Consider the following 15,443-nt stretch of genomic DNA (forward strand, 5'->3'; position numbering starts at 1 on the left):
CCGACACTAAAACAGACATGTGGACCAATGGAATAAAATGATGAATTCAGAAATAAATCCATGCACTTACAGCGAACTCATTTTTGGCAAAGACATCAAGAACATACATTGGGGAATGGACAGTCTCTTTGATAAATACTGCCGGGAAAGTTAGACATGCAGAAAAAAATGAATCGAGACCCCCCCTTTTACCATATACATACATCAAATCAAAATGGATTAAAGACTTCAAGGCAAGACCCAAAATGATAGAACTACTACTAAAAAATAATAAGGAGAAACATTCCAGGACATTGATCTGGGTTAAGATTTTTTGGTAAGACCTCAACATTACAGACAACTATAACAAAAATAGAAAAATAGTATTATATCTAACCAGAAAGCTTCTACACAGCAAAGGAAACTATTAACGAAGTGAAGAGACAACCCACAGAATGGGAGAAAATATTTGCAGACTACCCATCCAACAAGGGATTAGTAACCAGAATATATGAGAAACTCAAACAACCCAATTAAAAACTGGGCAAAAGACCTAATAGACATTTCTCAAAAGAATGGCCAACACTTACATGAAAAAAGGCTCAACATCACTAGTCATTACGGAAATGCAATTCAAAACCACAAGAAGATATTATCTGACCTCATCTAGAATTATCACAAAGACAAAAAACAGCAAATGCTGATGAGAAGGTGGAAAAAAAGGAACACTCATACACTGTTGGTAGGGGTGTAAAGTAGTACACCCACTAGGGAAAACAGTATGGGGGTTCCTCGAAAAACTAAACTAGAACTACGTTTGGTATGGTCCAGCAATCTTACTGCTGGGTATCCAGCTGACAGAAAGGAAATCAGTATATCAAAGAGACATCGGCCCTCTCATGTGTATTACAACACTACTCACAATAGCCAAGACATCAAATCAACCTAAGTGTTCATCAATAGGTGAAAGGACAAAGAAAATATTATATATGTACACAATGGAATACTAGTCAGCCATAAAAAGGAATTAAATCGGCCGGGCGCGGTGGCTCACGCTTGTAATCCCAGCACTTTGGGAGGCCGAGGCGGGCGGATCACGAGGTCAGGAGATCGAGACCATCCTGGCTAACACGGTGAAACCCCGTCTCTACTAAAAATACAAAAAATTAGCCGGGCGTGGTGGCGGGCGCCTGTAGTCCCAGCTACTCGGAGAGGCTGAGGCAGGAGAATGGCGTGAACCCGGGAGGCGGAGCTTGCAGTGAGCCGAGATTGCGCCACTGCACTCCAGCCTGGGCGACAGAGCGAGACTCCGTCTCAAAAAAAAAAAAAAAAAGGAATTAAATCCTGTCATGTGCAGCAGGATGGATAGATCTGAAGATCATTTTGTTATGTAAAATAAGCACGACACAGAAAGACAAATATTGCATGTTCTCATTCATATGTGGGAGCTAAAAAAGTGGGTCTTGTGGATGTTGAGAGCAGGATGGTGGATGCAAGATGCTGGGGTGGAATGGTGGAGAGGAAGATGAAGGGGAGCTGGTTAAGGAGTACAAAAATACAGTCAGAAGGAATGAGCTATCACATGCAGTATAGTAGGAAAATTACACTTAATAGTTTATTGTACATATCAAAATAGCTAGAAGAATTGTAATGTTCTCAATACAAAGAATAAAAAAATGTATGAGGTCATGGGTATCCTGATTACCCTAACTTTATCACTACACATTTTAAACAGATATCAAAATGTCACATATAACCCAAGAATATTACAGATATTATAATCAATTAGAATTAAATCTTCCAAACTATACACGGGGGTGTCTTTCTATTTATATAGGTTTTCTTTAATTTATTTTGGCATTGTTTTTCTGTTTTCATAGTACAAGTCTTCTGCCTCCCAAGTTACATTTATTACGAGGTACTTTATTGTTTTGTATGTTATTGCAAACGGTATTGTACTTTTAACTTCCGTTTTAAATTGTTTCTGTCTGGTATACAGACGCACAACTGATTTCTATGTGTTGATTTTGTTCTCTGACACTTTGCCAACTTTTCTACTTCTTTAAAATCCAGAATAAGTATGGCCTGAGACAAGGGAGAAGGTTTGTGTATTCATGATGCATATGTATAGTCACGTGTATGTTGCTTGCGTATATACCATTCAATAATCAATACATAAATATAAATAATACATATCTCCATTTTAACAACTGCAATTTATTCCTAAAGCCATATTTAAAAATAATTACATTTTTAAATGGGAAAAGTCAAATGAAGAATTCTGTCCCACCTCAAGATAACAGTTTTTCAGTAGAAAAATAAAAACAGAAAAAATAATAAATATTTTAAAAGTAAATAAATCGTACATAAAACGAAACGCAATTGAGTTTTGTTGCACTAATACTTTCTTCCTCTTTCTACACCATTTTGTTTGCAGATTCGACCTTTTGAAGGTTCCCGGTTACCCTGCAGTGAAGCTGTCATTCAAGCACAGTCAGGGCCCAGGAGAGGGCGCAGGGAGGGCGCAGGGAGGGCGCAGGCGCGCAGGGAGGGCTGGGCATGCGCTCGGCGGGGCCTCCGGCTCTCGGGGACGCGCACGGCGGGGCTCGCAGGGGCTGAACGCGCTCAGCTTCCTGGGGACTCCCCGACCCAAGCCATGCAGTTCGCGCGCGTCGGGGGTGTGCGCTGGCAGCCGGAAAGTCGAATATCACTTCCTATCCTGCATCTGACGTGCTTTGGGGTTGAAAAAGCCCTTATGTGGTAAAAAATGTCAGAAAAGTGGCAAAAGTCTTCAAGGGCCTGAAAATGGCCGAGACCGGAACTGAGAAGCTGGCAGTAGGTCCTGCTACTGCTGCAGGGGCGGCGGGCGCGCTGGGTGGGCCACGCGGCAGGGACAGCCGAGGCTCCGCGCCCACCTCACCCGCAAGGGGCCAAGCGCAGACTCAGGGGAGCCAGAGGGGCCGGACCCCTGAGCGAGGACTGGGGAAGGGTGAGTCAGGGGCCCCTGTGGGACTGCACGGGGCGGGGGGGCTCGGGCCCGGACCTCTCTCGGCACAAATGCCCACGTGGTCCCCAAGGCTAACGCCGGCTGCGTGGGCCGCAAGCTGCTCTGTTCCCGCAGCTCACTCCCCTGGGCACAGGGCTGACACCCGGGCAAAGCAGGAGTGTCCCAGCTTGCTTCAGCCCCTCCCCTGGGCCCCCAGGCTGGTGGCTCCAGAAGGACTTTCCTAAGAGGGTGGGAAGCATCAGTGCAGGTACCTGCCCTGGGCTAAGGGCCTCATGTGGGTGATCTCAGCCCTCAGCAGGGCCCTCCCATTTGGGCATTGGCAGCCCACAGGGCTGTGGCCATGGAGCTGTTGAGTGGCAGCTCCTGGATCACCCCACACCAGCGTTCCTTAAGGCCTAGGCACTACTTGCTCCATGGTCAAAAGCATCACTTTGTGAAATGCAGACTGAGCAAAGCTGGCCTAAGATTTTGGTCCTCCAGGAATGACGGAAGGAGCCCCCTGCCCCCGTGTAGCCTATAGCTGGGACACGCAGCAGCCAGTGAGTTGGTCATGGTATGAAGGCTTCTCTCCTCCCGGCAATCACAGATCCCAAGCTTGGATATTTGGAAATGAAGATGTGATATTTCACCCACCGACTCGTTCCGCATGACCAAGGCCTGTGCCTGCCCTGAGGGCGAGTTGGTTGAGCCTTGTACAGACAACTCTCAGAGCGTGGGCCTGGGCCGAACCTTTCCCTGTGAGTAGCAGCATCAGCGTCTAGAACGACGTCCCTCCCCGTCCACAGTGGAAGGTGCGGAGCTCCCGTGGTGTGCTGGCAGCCGTTCGCAGAAGGGAGATGGAGGAGCACAGGGCAGATCCTCGCACGGAGTCATCGAGGTCCGGGGACACCTTCCTCCCAGGTCAGTGAATTCACAAAGGCACCACACGTTAATCCTTGGAGACAACCATTCTGATGTGGCTAAGGCCAAAACATGGTTTTCAGGAAACCAACTTTTTGATAAATGACAAAACCTGAATGCACGAGAAATGTATCTCATTTTAATGCCTGACTTCTAAGCATCCTTATTCAACATATTATATGTATTTTTTGTTTCATGAGTAAAATGTGCATTGAGCTTCCTCCAATAGCTGTCCATAGACCAGCCACTATCACTGCCATCATTATTTTGTTTCTAAACTTTTCGTTTACACGTGTAGGTCTAGCTTTTTCCTCCATATTGATGAAATAAAACTCACTCATTTCACAACTCAAAGCCAGGGCCTTCAGTTCACAGCCCGTTGCCTCAGACGGCCTTTCCTATATCTTATTGCTTCACTGTCTGACTCACTCCAGCGTGTTTCAGCCAAATATACTTGTTTTTATTCATCTTGCTCTCTTTTCCTCCCTCCCCCAACTCCCCTTTTCCCTCTGTCTCTTTGTCTCTTTCTCTCTCCCCCATCCCTCCCTCTCTTCCCCTTTCTCTCTGGATGCCCTCTCTCCCTCTCTGCCTGTTTTTCTTCTCTGTGTCTGGCTCCATAATATTCAGAAATCCCAACAGGAGCAGCTGGAGCTAGTAAAGAAACCCCAGAGTCCTGTGCTGCTGCCCTTGCCTCCTCCAACTGGTGAGCCCAGTCGGCCCATTTTTAGGCAGTGCTGTGTTTGGAAATGGGCCCTTCCTCTGGGGTCCGCTGCTTCCCTCTGCCTGACTCAGAAGAATGAGCCAAGAGGGAAGAACAGCTTGTATTAGGGAGAGGGTCCCTTGTGCTGTTGCCTTTTTCTGAATCATTTCAATCATGTTTGCCAAATTCCTTACAAAGTTCTGTTCCCTCGTTTGACAATGAGCAGAGGCAGGAGAGATGAATTGCTAAATGGTTGTATCCCACACCGTGCTGGAAGGCTCAGCAGAACAGAGACCTGTGTCAAGCAGGGCTTCCTTCTCCACCAGGCCCTTCAGCCTGCATTTTAACCTGTGACTTGCGAGGAGATAGCCTGTGATCACACCACAGGCCTGCTTACATTACAGGAAGCAAAATGCCAATTCCTTCTACCCCTTTCCCCCCCGGTAGAAACCCTGCTAGTTCTTTTTAAAAAAGGGAGAGAGATCATGTATAGAAAACCTTTTTTACAATTTATTTCCTGTTGTTAATCTTTAAAAATGAGGTTCTAGCTAAGTGCAGGGTTTCAGTGATGAAATTTTGACCATGTGAACACATAAATAAATATTTACAGTCTTTGGCAAAACACATGACGTTTCATCAACCTATACGATAAATTTGTTTAGAAAAACATAAATAATTTACAAAAAATATGGTACATCCTAAATATTCACATCATCATCATTCCCACACCGTTGTACGGTTGACCCCACAACACGGAAACAGAAAAACCTGCACGCTGTTGACAGTCGCTACATTTAATGAAGTCTCCCAACACTTCGTTGGTCTTGGGAATACAGCTCCACACAAAAAAGTAAAAAGTGCAGCAAAACAACAACACAACGATCAACCTCAAAGGAAACAAAAATAATTTTATCAAAATGCAATGTGTACATTAAGACTAAAGTTATGGATCGTTCCTATTTGGCATAGAAATGTGATGACTATTAACAGAAAGGGGAAAAAGATTTGCCCCCTATCAGACAGACAGACTTCTCTTACTAAACCCCTTATGTGGAGTGGGATGAGCGACTATTTCCTGCAGAAAGATCATGCAACTTAAAGCAAAAAAACAAACCAACAAAAAAACAAAAACAAACTTGTGCATATTACACATGACTGATTATTGGGTGTGCCTGGCAAGACTAAATACTGATTCGTTTTCAGCATTTGAATTAAAAGAATTCCATATACAGCAGATAGATAACAGTAACAAATATTGAACTAAAATCGCTGGCAACATTATATATTAAGGTTCCATCATAAACTCCTCATTATTCTCTATGTATTCTGTTACAGCTTCTAGCATGCTTCATCATGACAACCTAATATTATAAAGCCTCATATTTTCACAGGATTATATACTTGTTAGATGTTTGTTTCTAGAAATTATACTACATATATGTTACTAGGCATATTTAAAATAAGTTATTGGTAAATGGAGCTGCATTCTATATTCATTTAATAAATATTAACAAAACATTTATAACTGGAACCTTAATGAAATGTATTATCAAATCAGGTAAAAACAACTTGTCTGCAGTTACCAAAGCCTAGATACGAGTTAGATGCGACTTTTCCGGCCTGTGCGTCTGCTCTGACTCCTCTCAGGCAGCAAAGCTGGGGAAGGAAGCTCAGGCAGGAGCCTCCCCGACGCCACAGTGGCACAAGCAGCAGCTGAAGCACAGCACTTTGCTCTGCTAACCTTTTACTTAAATGAGGTTTTGCCAAATCCACATCTGGAACCGCGTCACACCCATTTTGCAAGGATGTTTGTTCTTTGATGAAACTGCATCTCTACTGCACATGAGGGCTTTCGTTGTAGGACAAGAGGAGAGTTCGTTTATTTTTGTAACTGTTTGACATGTTCCAATTAGTTAATCGGTAGCTTATGTCATTTGCTATGCCTGTCTTCTAATCTCTCCTTACTAAAACATTACTTCAAATTTGAATTGAACCTTCTTTACAATTTATTTAATGGGATTTGTGTGTCATTGTAGAGCAACTCTAATTCAAGAATAGTGACAACTTTAAGCACCAAAAGTAGTTCAGCAATATTTTTCATGCTTAATTTATCATAATGGCTTATGCACAATATTCCTTTCAACTCCATATACACATAAATACAATAAGTAATTACATTTTATATGTAAACGTCATTCTTTTTAAACAAACAAGAAAAAGCAATGTAATGGCATGCCCAATTTTCACTCCACATAAAGTCTCATATATCACCGAACTGGTTTCCTCTAATGGGTTAGATGTTCATCTCTGAGTTCCATTGATATTTATCCTCTGAAGGCACTTGGGTTCGGGGTTGCTGGCAGGAGGTGAAGAACCATGAGAGTTAAGGTCAAGGGACAGGAGGTGCTGCTGGAGAGAGAAGCCGCAAGGACCACAATGAACTGAGGTGTCTAGGGACCATGGCATGCACAGGGCATTGCCGGAAATGCAGCAAATCTTGTTTAAATATCTACAAAAAGAAAAAAAAGCGATAAACAGAATTAGCATAACTGGGCCATGGGTAGTGTTTTATTTTGTTTTACCTAGAACCTGAAATACAATTACTTTAATTAAAGATGAGATCTACCATATGGATGGATGGATGGGTGGGTGGATGAGATGGATGGATGGATGGATGAAATGGATGGGTGGATGGATGAGATGGATGGGTGGATGGATGAAATGGGTGGGTAGATGGATGGATGAGTGGGTTGGTGGATGAGATGAATGGGTGGATGAGATGAATTGATGGATGGATGAGATGGGTGGGTTGGTGGAGGAGATGGATGGATAGATGGAAGGATGGATAAGATGGATGGATGAGTGGTGGGTGAATGGATGATGAGTGGGTGGGTAAGTGGATGAGATGAATGGATGGATGGATGAGATGGGTGGGTGGGTGGATGAGATGGATGGGTGGCTAGATGGGTGGATGGATGAGTGGATGTGTGAGTGGATGGGTGGGTGGCTGAGACGGATGGATAGATGGGATGGATGGATGGGTAGGTGGGTGGGTGGATGGATGGATGGATAAGTAGGTGGGTGAGTGGATGAGATGGATGGGATAGATGAGTGGGTGGGGGTGGATGGATGGATAAGTAGGTGAGTGAGTGGATGGGGTGGATGGATGGATGAGATGGGTGGGTGGGTGGATGGACTAGATGGATAGGTGGATGGATAGGTGGATGGGTGGGTGGATGGATGAGATGGGTGGGTGTGTGGGTGGGTGGATGGATAGATGGATGGTTGGGTGAATGGATGAGATGGATGGGCGGATGAGTAGATGGATGGATGGATGGGTGGGTGGATGGAGGGATGAGTAGGTTGGTGGATGAGATGGATGGATGAGTGGGTGGGTGGGTGGCTGAGATGGATGGATGGATGAATAAATGGATGGATGGATAAGATGGATAGATAAGTGCTGGGTGGATGGATGGATGGATGATGAGTGGGTGGGTAAGTGGATGAGATGAGTGGGTGGATGAGATGGATGGATTGATAGGTGGGTGGATGGATGAGTAGGTGGGTGAGTGGATGAGATGAATGGATGGATGGGATAGATGAGTGAGTGGGGGTGAATGAAATGGTTGGGTGGATGTTTGGGTGGATGGATGGATGGATGAAATGGATGGGTGGGTGGGTGAGTGGATGTATTAGATGGATAGGTGGATGGGTGGGTGGATAGATGGATGAGATGGGTGGGTGGATGGATGGATGGATGAGATGGGTGGGTGTGTGGGTGGGTGGGTGGATGCATGGATGAGATGGATGGTTGGGTGAATGGAGGGGATGGATGGATGGGTGGATGGATGAGATATATGGGTGGGTGGATGAATGATATGGATGGATGGATGGGAGGAAATGATATGCCTTGAAAGACATCCTAACATAAGGAGAAGAAAACCTCCACAGAAGCAAGCAGAGAAATCAACCCCAACAGGGTTTTGCCCTGTGGTCCAGGCTGGTCTCGAACTCCTGACCTCAGGGGATCCACCCGCCTTGGCCTCCCAAAGGGCTAGGAGTACAGGCATGAGCCACTGCCCCCAGCCAAACACATGATTTTCAATGTGTGATTCTTAAGAAGCATCCTGAGCCTTATTTACTGCATCTGTGGAAGGGTAATATGCATTTGAAGGCATGGAATTAGAGCAGATGGGATTCAAGTTATCTTCCAGGTCTATAATATTTTGATTCAAATATACTTGTAGCGAGATAACTATAGAGAAACCCCTTCCTTCCTTCTTTCCTTCCTGCCTGCCTGCCATTGCTAATGCAAGGGTACCCATCTAAAATGGCATCAGGAGCCTGGAAGTGGAGGAAATCTAGGAAACTCTAGGATATGGCACAATGAGGATGGGTGGGACCTGCAAATAATTGGAAAGTGTTCTACCAGAGGCATCCAAATGCAATTAAAAACAAAACAATCCAAGCTGACCAAATGAAATGGCTGCTTGGAATGTGCAGGGGGCTCATGTGTGGTATTGTGCATTAGGTTTATTGCCCTGATGTACAGCTTTTGTAAGTGGAAGAGCGCATTGTATACCCCTTTCCTTTTCTGGGTGCCACATGCCTTCCCCACTAACCTGAAGTGCTCACACTCACCTCTGCATTCGTACTTGAGGTCTGAGAAATAGACCATTTCTTGAGAGAAGACAAATAGACCCAGCCGCCCGCCAGCGTAGGTTTGGTCATAGATAGGTCCTGAGTCTGCCATGACCTGTTTTCCTTCATGCACTAAGACTCTAAAAATGGTGTTTAAAAAGAAGAAAGAAAGAGAACATGAACTCTGTGAAGCATTCACCAGTGGTGGAAGGTCGGCTCCAGACACAAGCTGTGGATGCTCTGTCCAGGGCTTCAGTGCCCCAGGGGGCATTGCTGGCTTTCTCCTTTGGAGCTCCAGCCACCCCTGGTGCAGCACTGATCCAGGGCACGCCTTCCTTCTTGCAACCACACCATTGTCACAATCTGTGAGTTCACTTACAGTCACCTGGGCAAGGGCTTTAGAGGAGACTCTACCTTTGGTGGGGTGAGGAGGAAACTTCCCGCTTCCTGGGAAGACGCACCAGACTCTCCTTACTTCACCTTGTGCTAAAACCATGAGCTCACCAGCTCTCCTCCCCACTGTGGAAGCTGCGTGGGAACAGGACTGGATACACCAAGCCCCCGACAGGAGGATGGGGCATAAATGTGAATAAAGAGGAGGCCCCCTAGGGAAACGTTCCAGCCAGACCACAAGCCTGCAGTTCACCCACACAGATCTGCCCACTATTGCCAGGGACTTACACACTCCTGGCATCTGTACAGAGTCCGGCCTAATCTTGGTGCTTATTAACTTTGAAAAAACAAAAACACCTTGATTTTAAATTGACCACATTTTGTTTGAATAAAAATCAATTATAAATGCTGTTAAGCCAAGGGAAAAGATTCTGTTGGGCTAACCGTGTCAAAACTTCATACAACCGTGTTTTAAATTCAGCCATTTACATCATCAGAAACGTACAAATCTAGTCTCCAATAAAGCACATGCTAATTTTGCAAAGATGCAGTTATTTTAATCGCAGGTGTTCTCCCCTGCCTGGGGTATTCATTAGGAGAAAATACGGTTCCCATCCCAAAACAAAGCAGATTGTATATTCTCCTCTTCAACCATTTTTTAAAAATACTTAATATGTAGTAGAGATGCAGGATAGAAAAGAGAAGGCAGTTAATGCTGAAGAATCCAGAGTAAAACAAAAAGTTAGAATTCACTCGAGCTTATTTGTCTATTAATGTTCAAACGTGCTGTCCGATGGGAAGCCCTTGGAAGAAATGCAGCTGTGCTGACCTGCCCTCACCTGATGTAGCCGGTCTTGGGCCTGTGAGTCAGGTGCCACCTGTAGGCCGTGTAGTCCTTCCAGCCAATGTTCCTGGGGTCGTGCCATAAGGTTCGCACCTGAGAGAGAACATAGCACTCTTGAGTGCCATGGGCACCCAGGGCCTTAACCACAGCTTCGTAACACCAAGCAGGAAGCAAAAACATGACTTTGTAAGTTCATGCTTAAGGCTCATGGTGCTCCATATCTCTCTGATGTGTTTATCATCCAAATCTCTACCGTGGATTGAAGCCCATGGACAGAGAGTGTGGCTGAGAGCCCAGGCACCCGACCCTCAGATTCCTGGATTGAAGAGCCCAGGCACCTGACCCTCAGATTCCTGGGTTCATGTCTGGATCTTCTCTTTCCTTGATATGGGATGTTGGGCAAAATACTTAAAGTTTTCATATTCAATTCTCCCTAGCTTCAATTTTTAAAACATTTTTTTCATATTATATCTTTGATCATTATGTCCTATGCTCACTCCCTATCTCCAGAAGAGGGTAAAAGGGGTTTAATTTGTAAAAGGATTAGCAACTGTATTTAGCTGGTAATTATCAACTGTGTTGAGTTGTAACCCCAGGCACAGCGTCTATAATAAAGTAAGATTATTAAAATAACTGTGCCTGGAGTTAAAATTAATAAAAACAAAAGTGGGGTCTCTGGATTGGGCTAGTCCTGCTGAAACACCCCGCAGCCGCAGTGGCACAGAGGAGATGCATGGGCCCGGCCAGCCAACCTCACCTGCCCTGGTGTGTTCCCCGTGTGCCACAGCGCATTCCTTAGGTGCTCGCCCGTCCCCGTGGTGGAGTTCACCACCTTGAGGGACACGCCGGAGTAGCCATAGGCCCGCGTGGGCTGGTCCTCCCAGTAGGTCTGCGTCACCTGCTTCCACATCACCACATAGAAGCGGCTGCTTGACTGGTAGCCAAAGACGAAGCCAGCATAGTCGTCGTCCCGGTCAGTGTTTACGTAGAATGTGCCACTGAAGTCCACGGACCCAAACTCGTCAAAACCTGGATGCAACGCCATAAGGTTTCATTAGAAACACCTTTCAGGTGGCCGGGAGTGGTGACTCATGCCTGTAATCCCAGCACTTTGAGAGGCCGAAGTGGGCAGATCACCTGAGGTCAAGAGTTTGAGACTGGTCTGACCAACATGGTGAAACCTCGTCTCTACTAACAATACAAAAATTAGCCGGGCATGGTGGTGGGCACTTGTAATCCCAGCTACTCAGGAGGCTGAGGCAGAAGAATCACTTGAACCCGGGAACGAAGTTTGCAGTGAGCTGAGATTGTACCACTATACTCCAGCCTGGGTGACAAGAGCAAGTCTCCATCTCAAAAAAAAGAGAGAAAGAAAAGAAAAGAAAAAAAGAAACAGGTTTCAGGCAATCCCCAGCTTGGCCCTGTGACCATCTGACAGTGGATGCCCGGCGGGCAGGGCGGACTCCCCCCTTCATCCCACTGGGCTCTTTTACCATGAGATTAGTGGAATTGAAGGGATTTTTTTAGATCCAACTTACAAGAGTTCTGAGAAGATTATGAGGTCCCATTGCATGGACCAAGTCTATAAAATAAAATGGTTTACTGAAATTTCAGAGACTTCAGAGTGACAGGTGCATGTACCTGTCAAGGTTATTTAGGCAGACAGTTTCACAGACCATGGAAAGATGGGGGCTTCCAGAAAGACCACATGGCATCCCGCCTGCATGATCTTAAAGCGCAGCCTGCATCCTCTATGGGCTCCTCCCCCGGAGAAATGCAGGCACCACCGCCATGTCTCAGAGACTCACCTACAGCGATGCCAGGGTCCGAGTTGGCCGTCTGAACCAGCTCCTTGCCTTGATGGCGAATGACCCAGTTGGGATCAATTTGGGTGGTCCCTTTGGGATCCAAGGGGACCATCTGGAAGTTCCTGAAGTCTGTCTCACTGATGGCATTGTTTTCAGGACACACATCATCAATATCTGGGACGTTGTCATTGTCAAAATCATCTTTACAAATATCACCCCGTCCATCACCTATGCACAAAGAACCAGCAAAAAAGAAAAAAAAAAGAAGAAACACAAAAAACAAAGAAGCAAAGTCGGTGGTTTGCCATTTGCTTTTCTATGTCTGAGAAACATGAGTGCATCTTTCCCAGAACATCTAAGACTGAGTGCTTTGCGGTGTTTTGTGGATTCATGCTCTACAATCTCCAAAACATTTGACTTCACAGGAGCCTCAACTCTTTTCACAAAATTTTTGTGATAAATACACAGCAAAGGCCAGCACAGCAAATTCACATAAAGCCATTTCTCACTGTGTTCCAAACTAAATGCTGCAGGTATAAAACCTGAATGGCTGTCAAGTAATATCAACCTGCATTTCCAGCTTTGTGTTTGGATAGTTTCCTGAATGTCTGTTATTACTTTTCTTAGTCATCCTTGCTGTTTGTAGTCTATCTGGCATTAAAGCGGAACTCACACTAAAATGGTTTTTCCTAGGGAGACATGGACTTCCGCTGTTTAGTGGGTCCTTGTCAAGTTTTCAGCGGGGTTGTGGCATGGTGGGAGTGGGGATGAGGTGGGCCTGGTGCAAACAGGGGACCATGAATTTGCCACATGTGTCCAGTCTATCAGTCTACGGCAATGACGATAACCTGACAGGCAGATTGCAATGTACTGAATTAGCTATCATATGGCCTGCTGTTTTAGAAGGAAGAAAGGCAAGTTGGATTGAATATCTCATAATATTCTTCAACTAGTTTCCGTTCTATTCAAGAACACACTCCACCTACCACGTGGCAGGCATGTAGTTGGTATCAGGGCATTCTGAAATACTGAAATGCTGCTCTGCCTGTCAGCTTCTCTCTGTCCCAGTCCTTCCCTGGGGAAAGGCTGCCTGGGGAGCAAGCCCCTGCATGCCTGAACACGGAGTCCAGATGAGGCTTGCTGTGCTCACTCTATCCCTTCATGCTGCTCGGGGAGAACCCAGGAGCTGCCCTTGTGATCCCAGCATCTCCCATGTACTTCTGAGTCATGCTGTCTCAGATGCCCCTCAAGTCCTTATCTCCATCTGTCAAGGACGCAGCTTCCAAAGAGAGCCTGTGTCAGCCAGGCCCCACTCCAAGTGAGGGCCACTTTCTCACAGCCTCCCTGGAAGCCCCAGAGCACAGCTGTGCCCTTATTACTCAGGGACGCTGACTTAGAGGACTGTAGCCCATCCAGCTCCTTCCTCAGGCCCCCGTGACTATGGGCCACCTATTCATGCTCACTGCTGAGCAAAGCAGCTCTTCCTCTCATGATTCACACTCATGCCACTTTTGTTGGCTTTGCTTTCAGAAAAATCCTCCCTGTCCCCTGCTTGGCCCCATACACCAAATTCCCAATTCATCCTACGTTTGTAACCCGCATTCTCTCTAGGAGATCATCAGCAATCTGGAAGTTATATGGAGGCAGGGATTTCTCCTCCTCCCGACGTGCACACACACTTGAGGCAGCACACCTGTTGAAGGGCACACACACAGCCAAGAATGTGTTGAGCGTCAGGGCAGAAGAAACTCATATTGCACGGACCCACAGCTTTAAGAGGCCCAAAGTCATTGCCCTTTTTCCAGCAGCAGATTTAAGACGATCTCCGTGCATACATATCTCTGCCCTGGCAGGTTGCTCAGAAGCCGTTTTCCTCCACGCCCATGAGCTGAGAGAGCACCTACCGTCCAAGTCCTCCTGGTCTGGGTTGAACACAAGCCGGCAGTTGTCCCTGTCATCGGGGACTCCATCGTTGTCATCATCAGGGTCACAGGCGTCGCCCTGGCCGTCTCTGTCGTGGTCAGCCTGGTTGGCGTTGGAAATGTAGGGGCAGTTGTCCTGGTTGTTCTGGTGGCCGTCGTCATCTATGTCCTCGTTGTTGTCACACTGGTCCCCGACAAGGTCGTTGTCCACGTCCGTCTAGGGGATGGCGTGTGAGAGAAACAGCAGAGGAGCGTCAGTTTGAGGAGGTGGAGAGGAACCAGCAGGACACGAGCCTGAGAGCCAGCCTCCTCGTCCTGCAGCACAAGCCCCAGGGCCATGCAGGGGCGGCTGGCCCGAGGTCACACTGACCCTGACGTCAGGACCAGCACTGGGGCCAGGCCCCTTGGTCCAGGAATCTCTCCGCCCTCTGCCACCTCTCCACAGTAACTCACTTCACTAAAGGAAGACGCGCTTCTTCACTGGAATAGCATGATTACCAAGTAATTATGTCTCTTTTTTACACCATTTGCTATAATGTATCCTATGAGCTGCAACAAGATAGCTGACCCCCCTTGTCTCTTTCAAACGCAAACCTGGAAATGAAGCCAATTCCTATGTTGGCACCAGGAAAATGGGGAGAGAATTCTGTGAAAACACAACCTCGCTCCAGCTGATGAGGTGAAGGCGTCTATTCATTTGGCCTGTGGCCACTGAGATACAAGAATAGTGCTGAGATTTGAGTTGAGTAAATGTTTTCAATTGAAATCACTGAAAACTCCATGTTATCCTGTCTTTGCGGAGCTCATGGAAAACTCCCAAGGCCCCATGGAGGGGACTGATGAGGACCTGAGACTCACCTGCCCACAGCTGCCCTCACCTGGTCAGGGTTGTGCACCAGGGGCAGTTGTCATAGTGATACCCCACACTGCCACCATCCACGTCCCTCTGGTGAGGACCCCCAACTCCGCCTGCCCACAGCTGCCCTCACCTGGTCAGGGTTGTGCACCAGGGGCAGTTGTCATAGTGATCCCCCATACCACCACCATCCACGTCCCTCTGGTGAGGACCCCCAACTCCGCCTGCCCACAGCTGCCCTCACCTGGTCGGGGTTGTGCACCAGGGGGCAGTTGTCACAGTGATCCCCCACACCGTCACCGTCCGTGTCCCTCTGGTCAGTGTTGTAGACATAGGGACAGTTGTCTCGTTCATTGAAGACATCTGTTGGTATTTAAAGGGGGAAGAAAACAA

At 46.7% G+C, this 15,443-nt stretch overlaps 1 protein-coding gene and 1 long non-coding RNA gene across 4 annotated transcripts in view; one reads left to right on the top strand and one right to left on the bottom strand.

Annotated features, from left to right (window-relative positions):
• Positions 1–2,528: 2,528 nt before the first annotated feature.
• Positions 2,529–14,970, top strand: LOC129476872 (uncharacterized). Of its 2 annotated transcripts, XR_010117238.1 has the most exons (3): positions 2,543–2,968; positions 3,573–3,886; positions 13,884–14,970. It is a non-coding gene; the product is annotated as an uncharacterized lncRNA (long non-coding RNA). The 2 variants fall into 2 exon arrangements; XR_008655148.2 differs by lacking the exon at positions 13,884–14,970 and having other exon boundaries at positions 2,529–2,968; positions 3,573–5,721.
• THBS2 (thrombospondin 2) overlaps positions 5,075–15,443 on the bottom strand; it is a 37,914-nt gene continuing 27,545 nt past the window's right edge. For both annotated transcript variants that reach the window (XM_055269693.2, XM_055269692.2), the window contains 7 exons: positions 15,295–15,413; positions 14,177–14,411; positions 12,273–12,500; positions 11,222–11,493; positions 10,460–10,557; positions 9,228–9,367; positions 5,075–7,095 (listed from right to left, as the gene is read on the bottom strand). In XM_055269693.2, coding sequence (XP_055125668.1) covers positions 7,088–7,095; positions 9,228–9,367; positions 10,460–10,557; positions 11,222–11,493; positions 12,273–12,500; positions 14,177–14,411; positions 15,295–15,413 — 1,100 coding nt within the window. In that variant the 3' untranslated portion in view covers positions 5,075–7,087. The remainder of the gene's footprint in view (positions 7,096–9,227; positions 9,368–10,459; positions 10,558–11,221; positions 11,494–12,272; positions 12,501–14,176; positions 14,412–15,294; positions 15,414–15,443) is intronic.

This window comes from Symphalangus syndactylus, chromosome 2, assembly GCF_028878055.3.
Source record: "Symphalangus syndactylus isolate Jambi chromosome 2, NHGRI_mSymSyn1-v2.1_pri, whole genome shotgun sequence".
NCBI classification, from domain to species: domain Eukaryota; kingdom Metazoa; phylum Chordata; class Mammalia; order Primates; family Hylobatidae; genus Symphalangus; species Symphalangus syndactylus.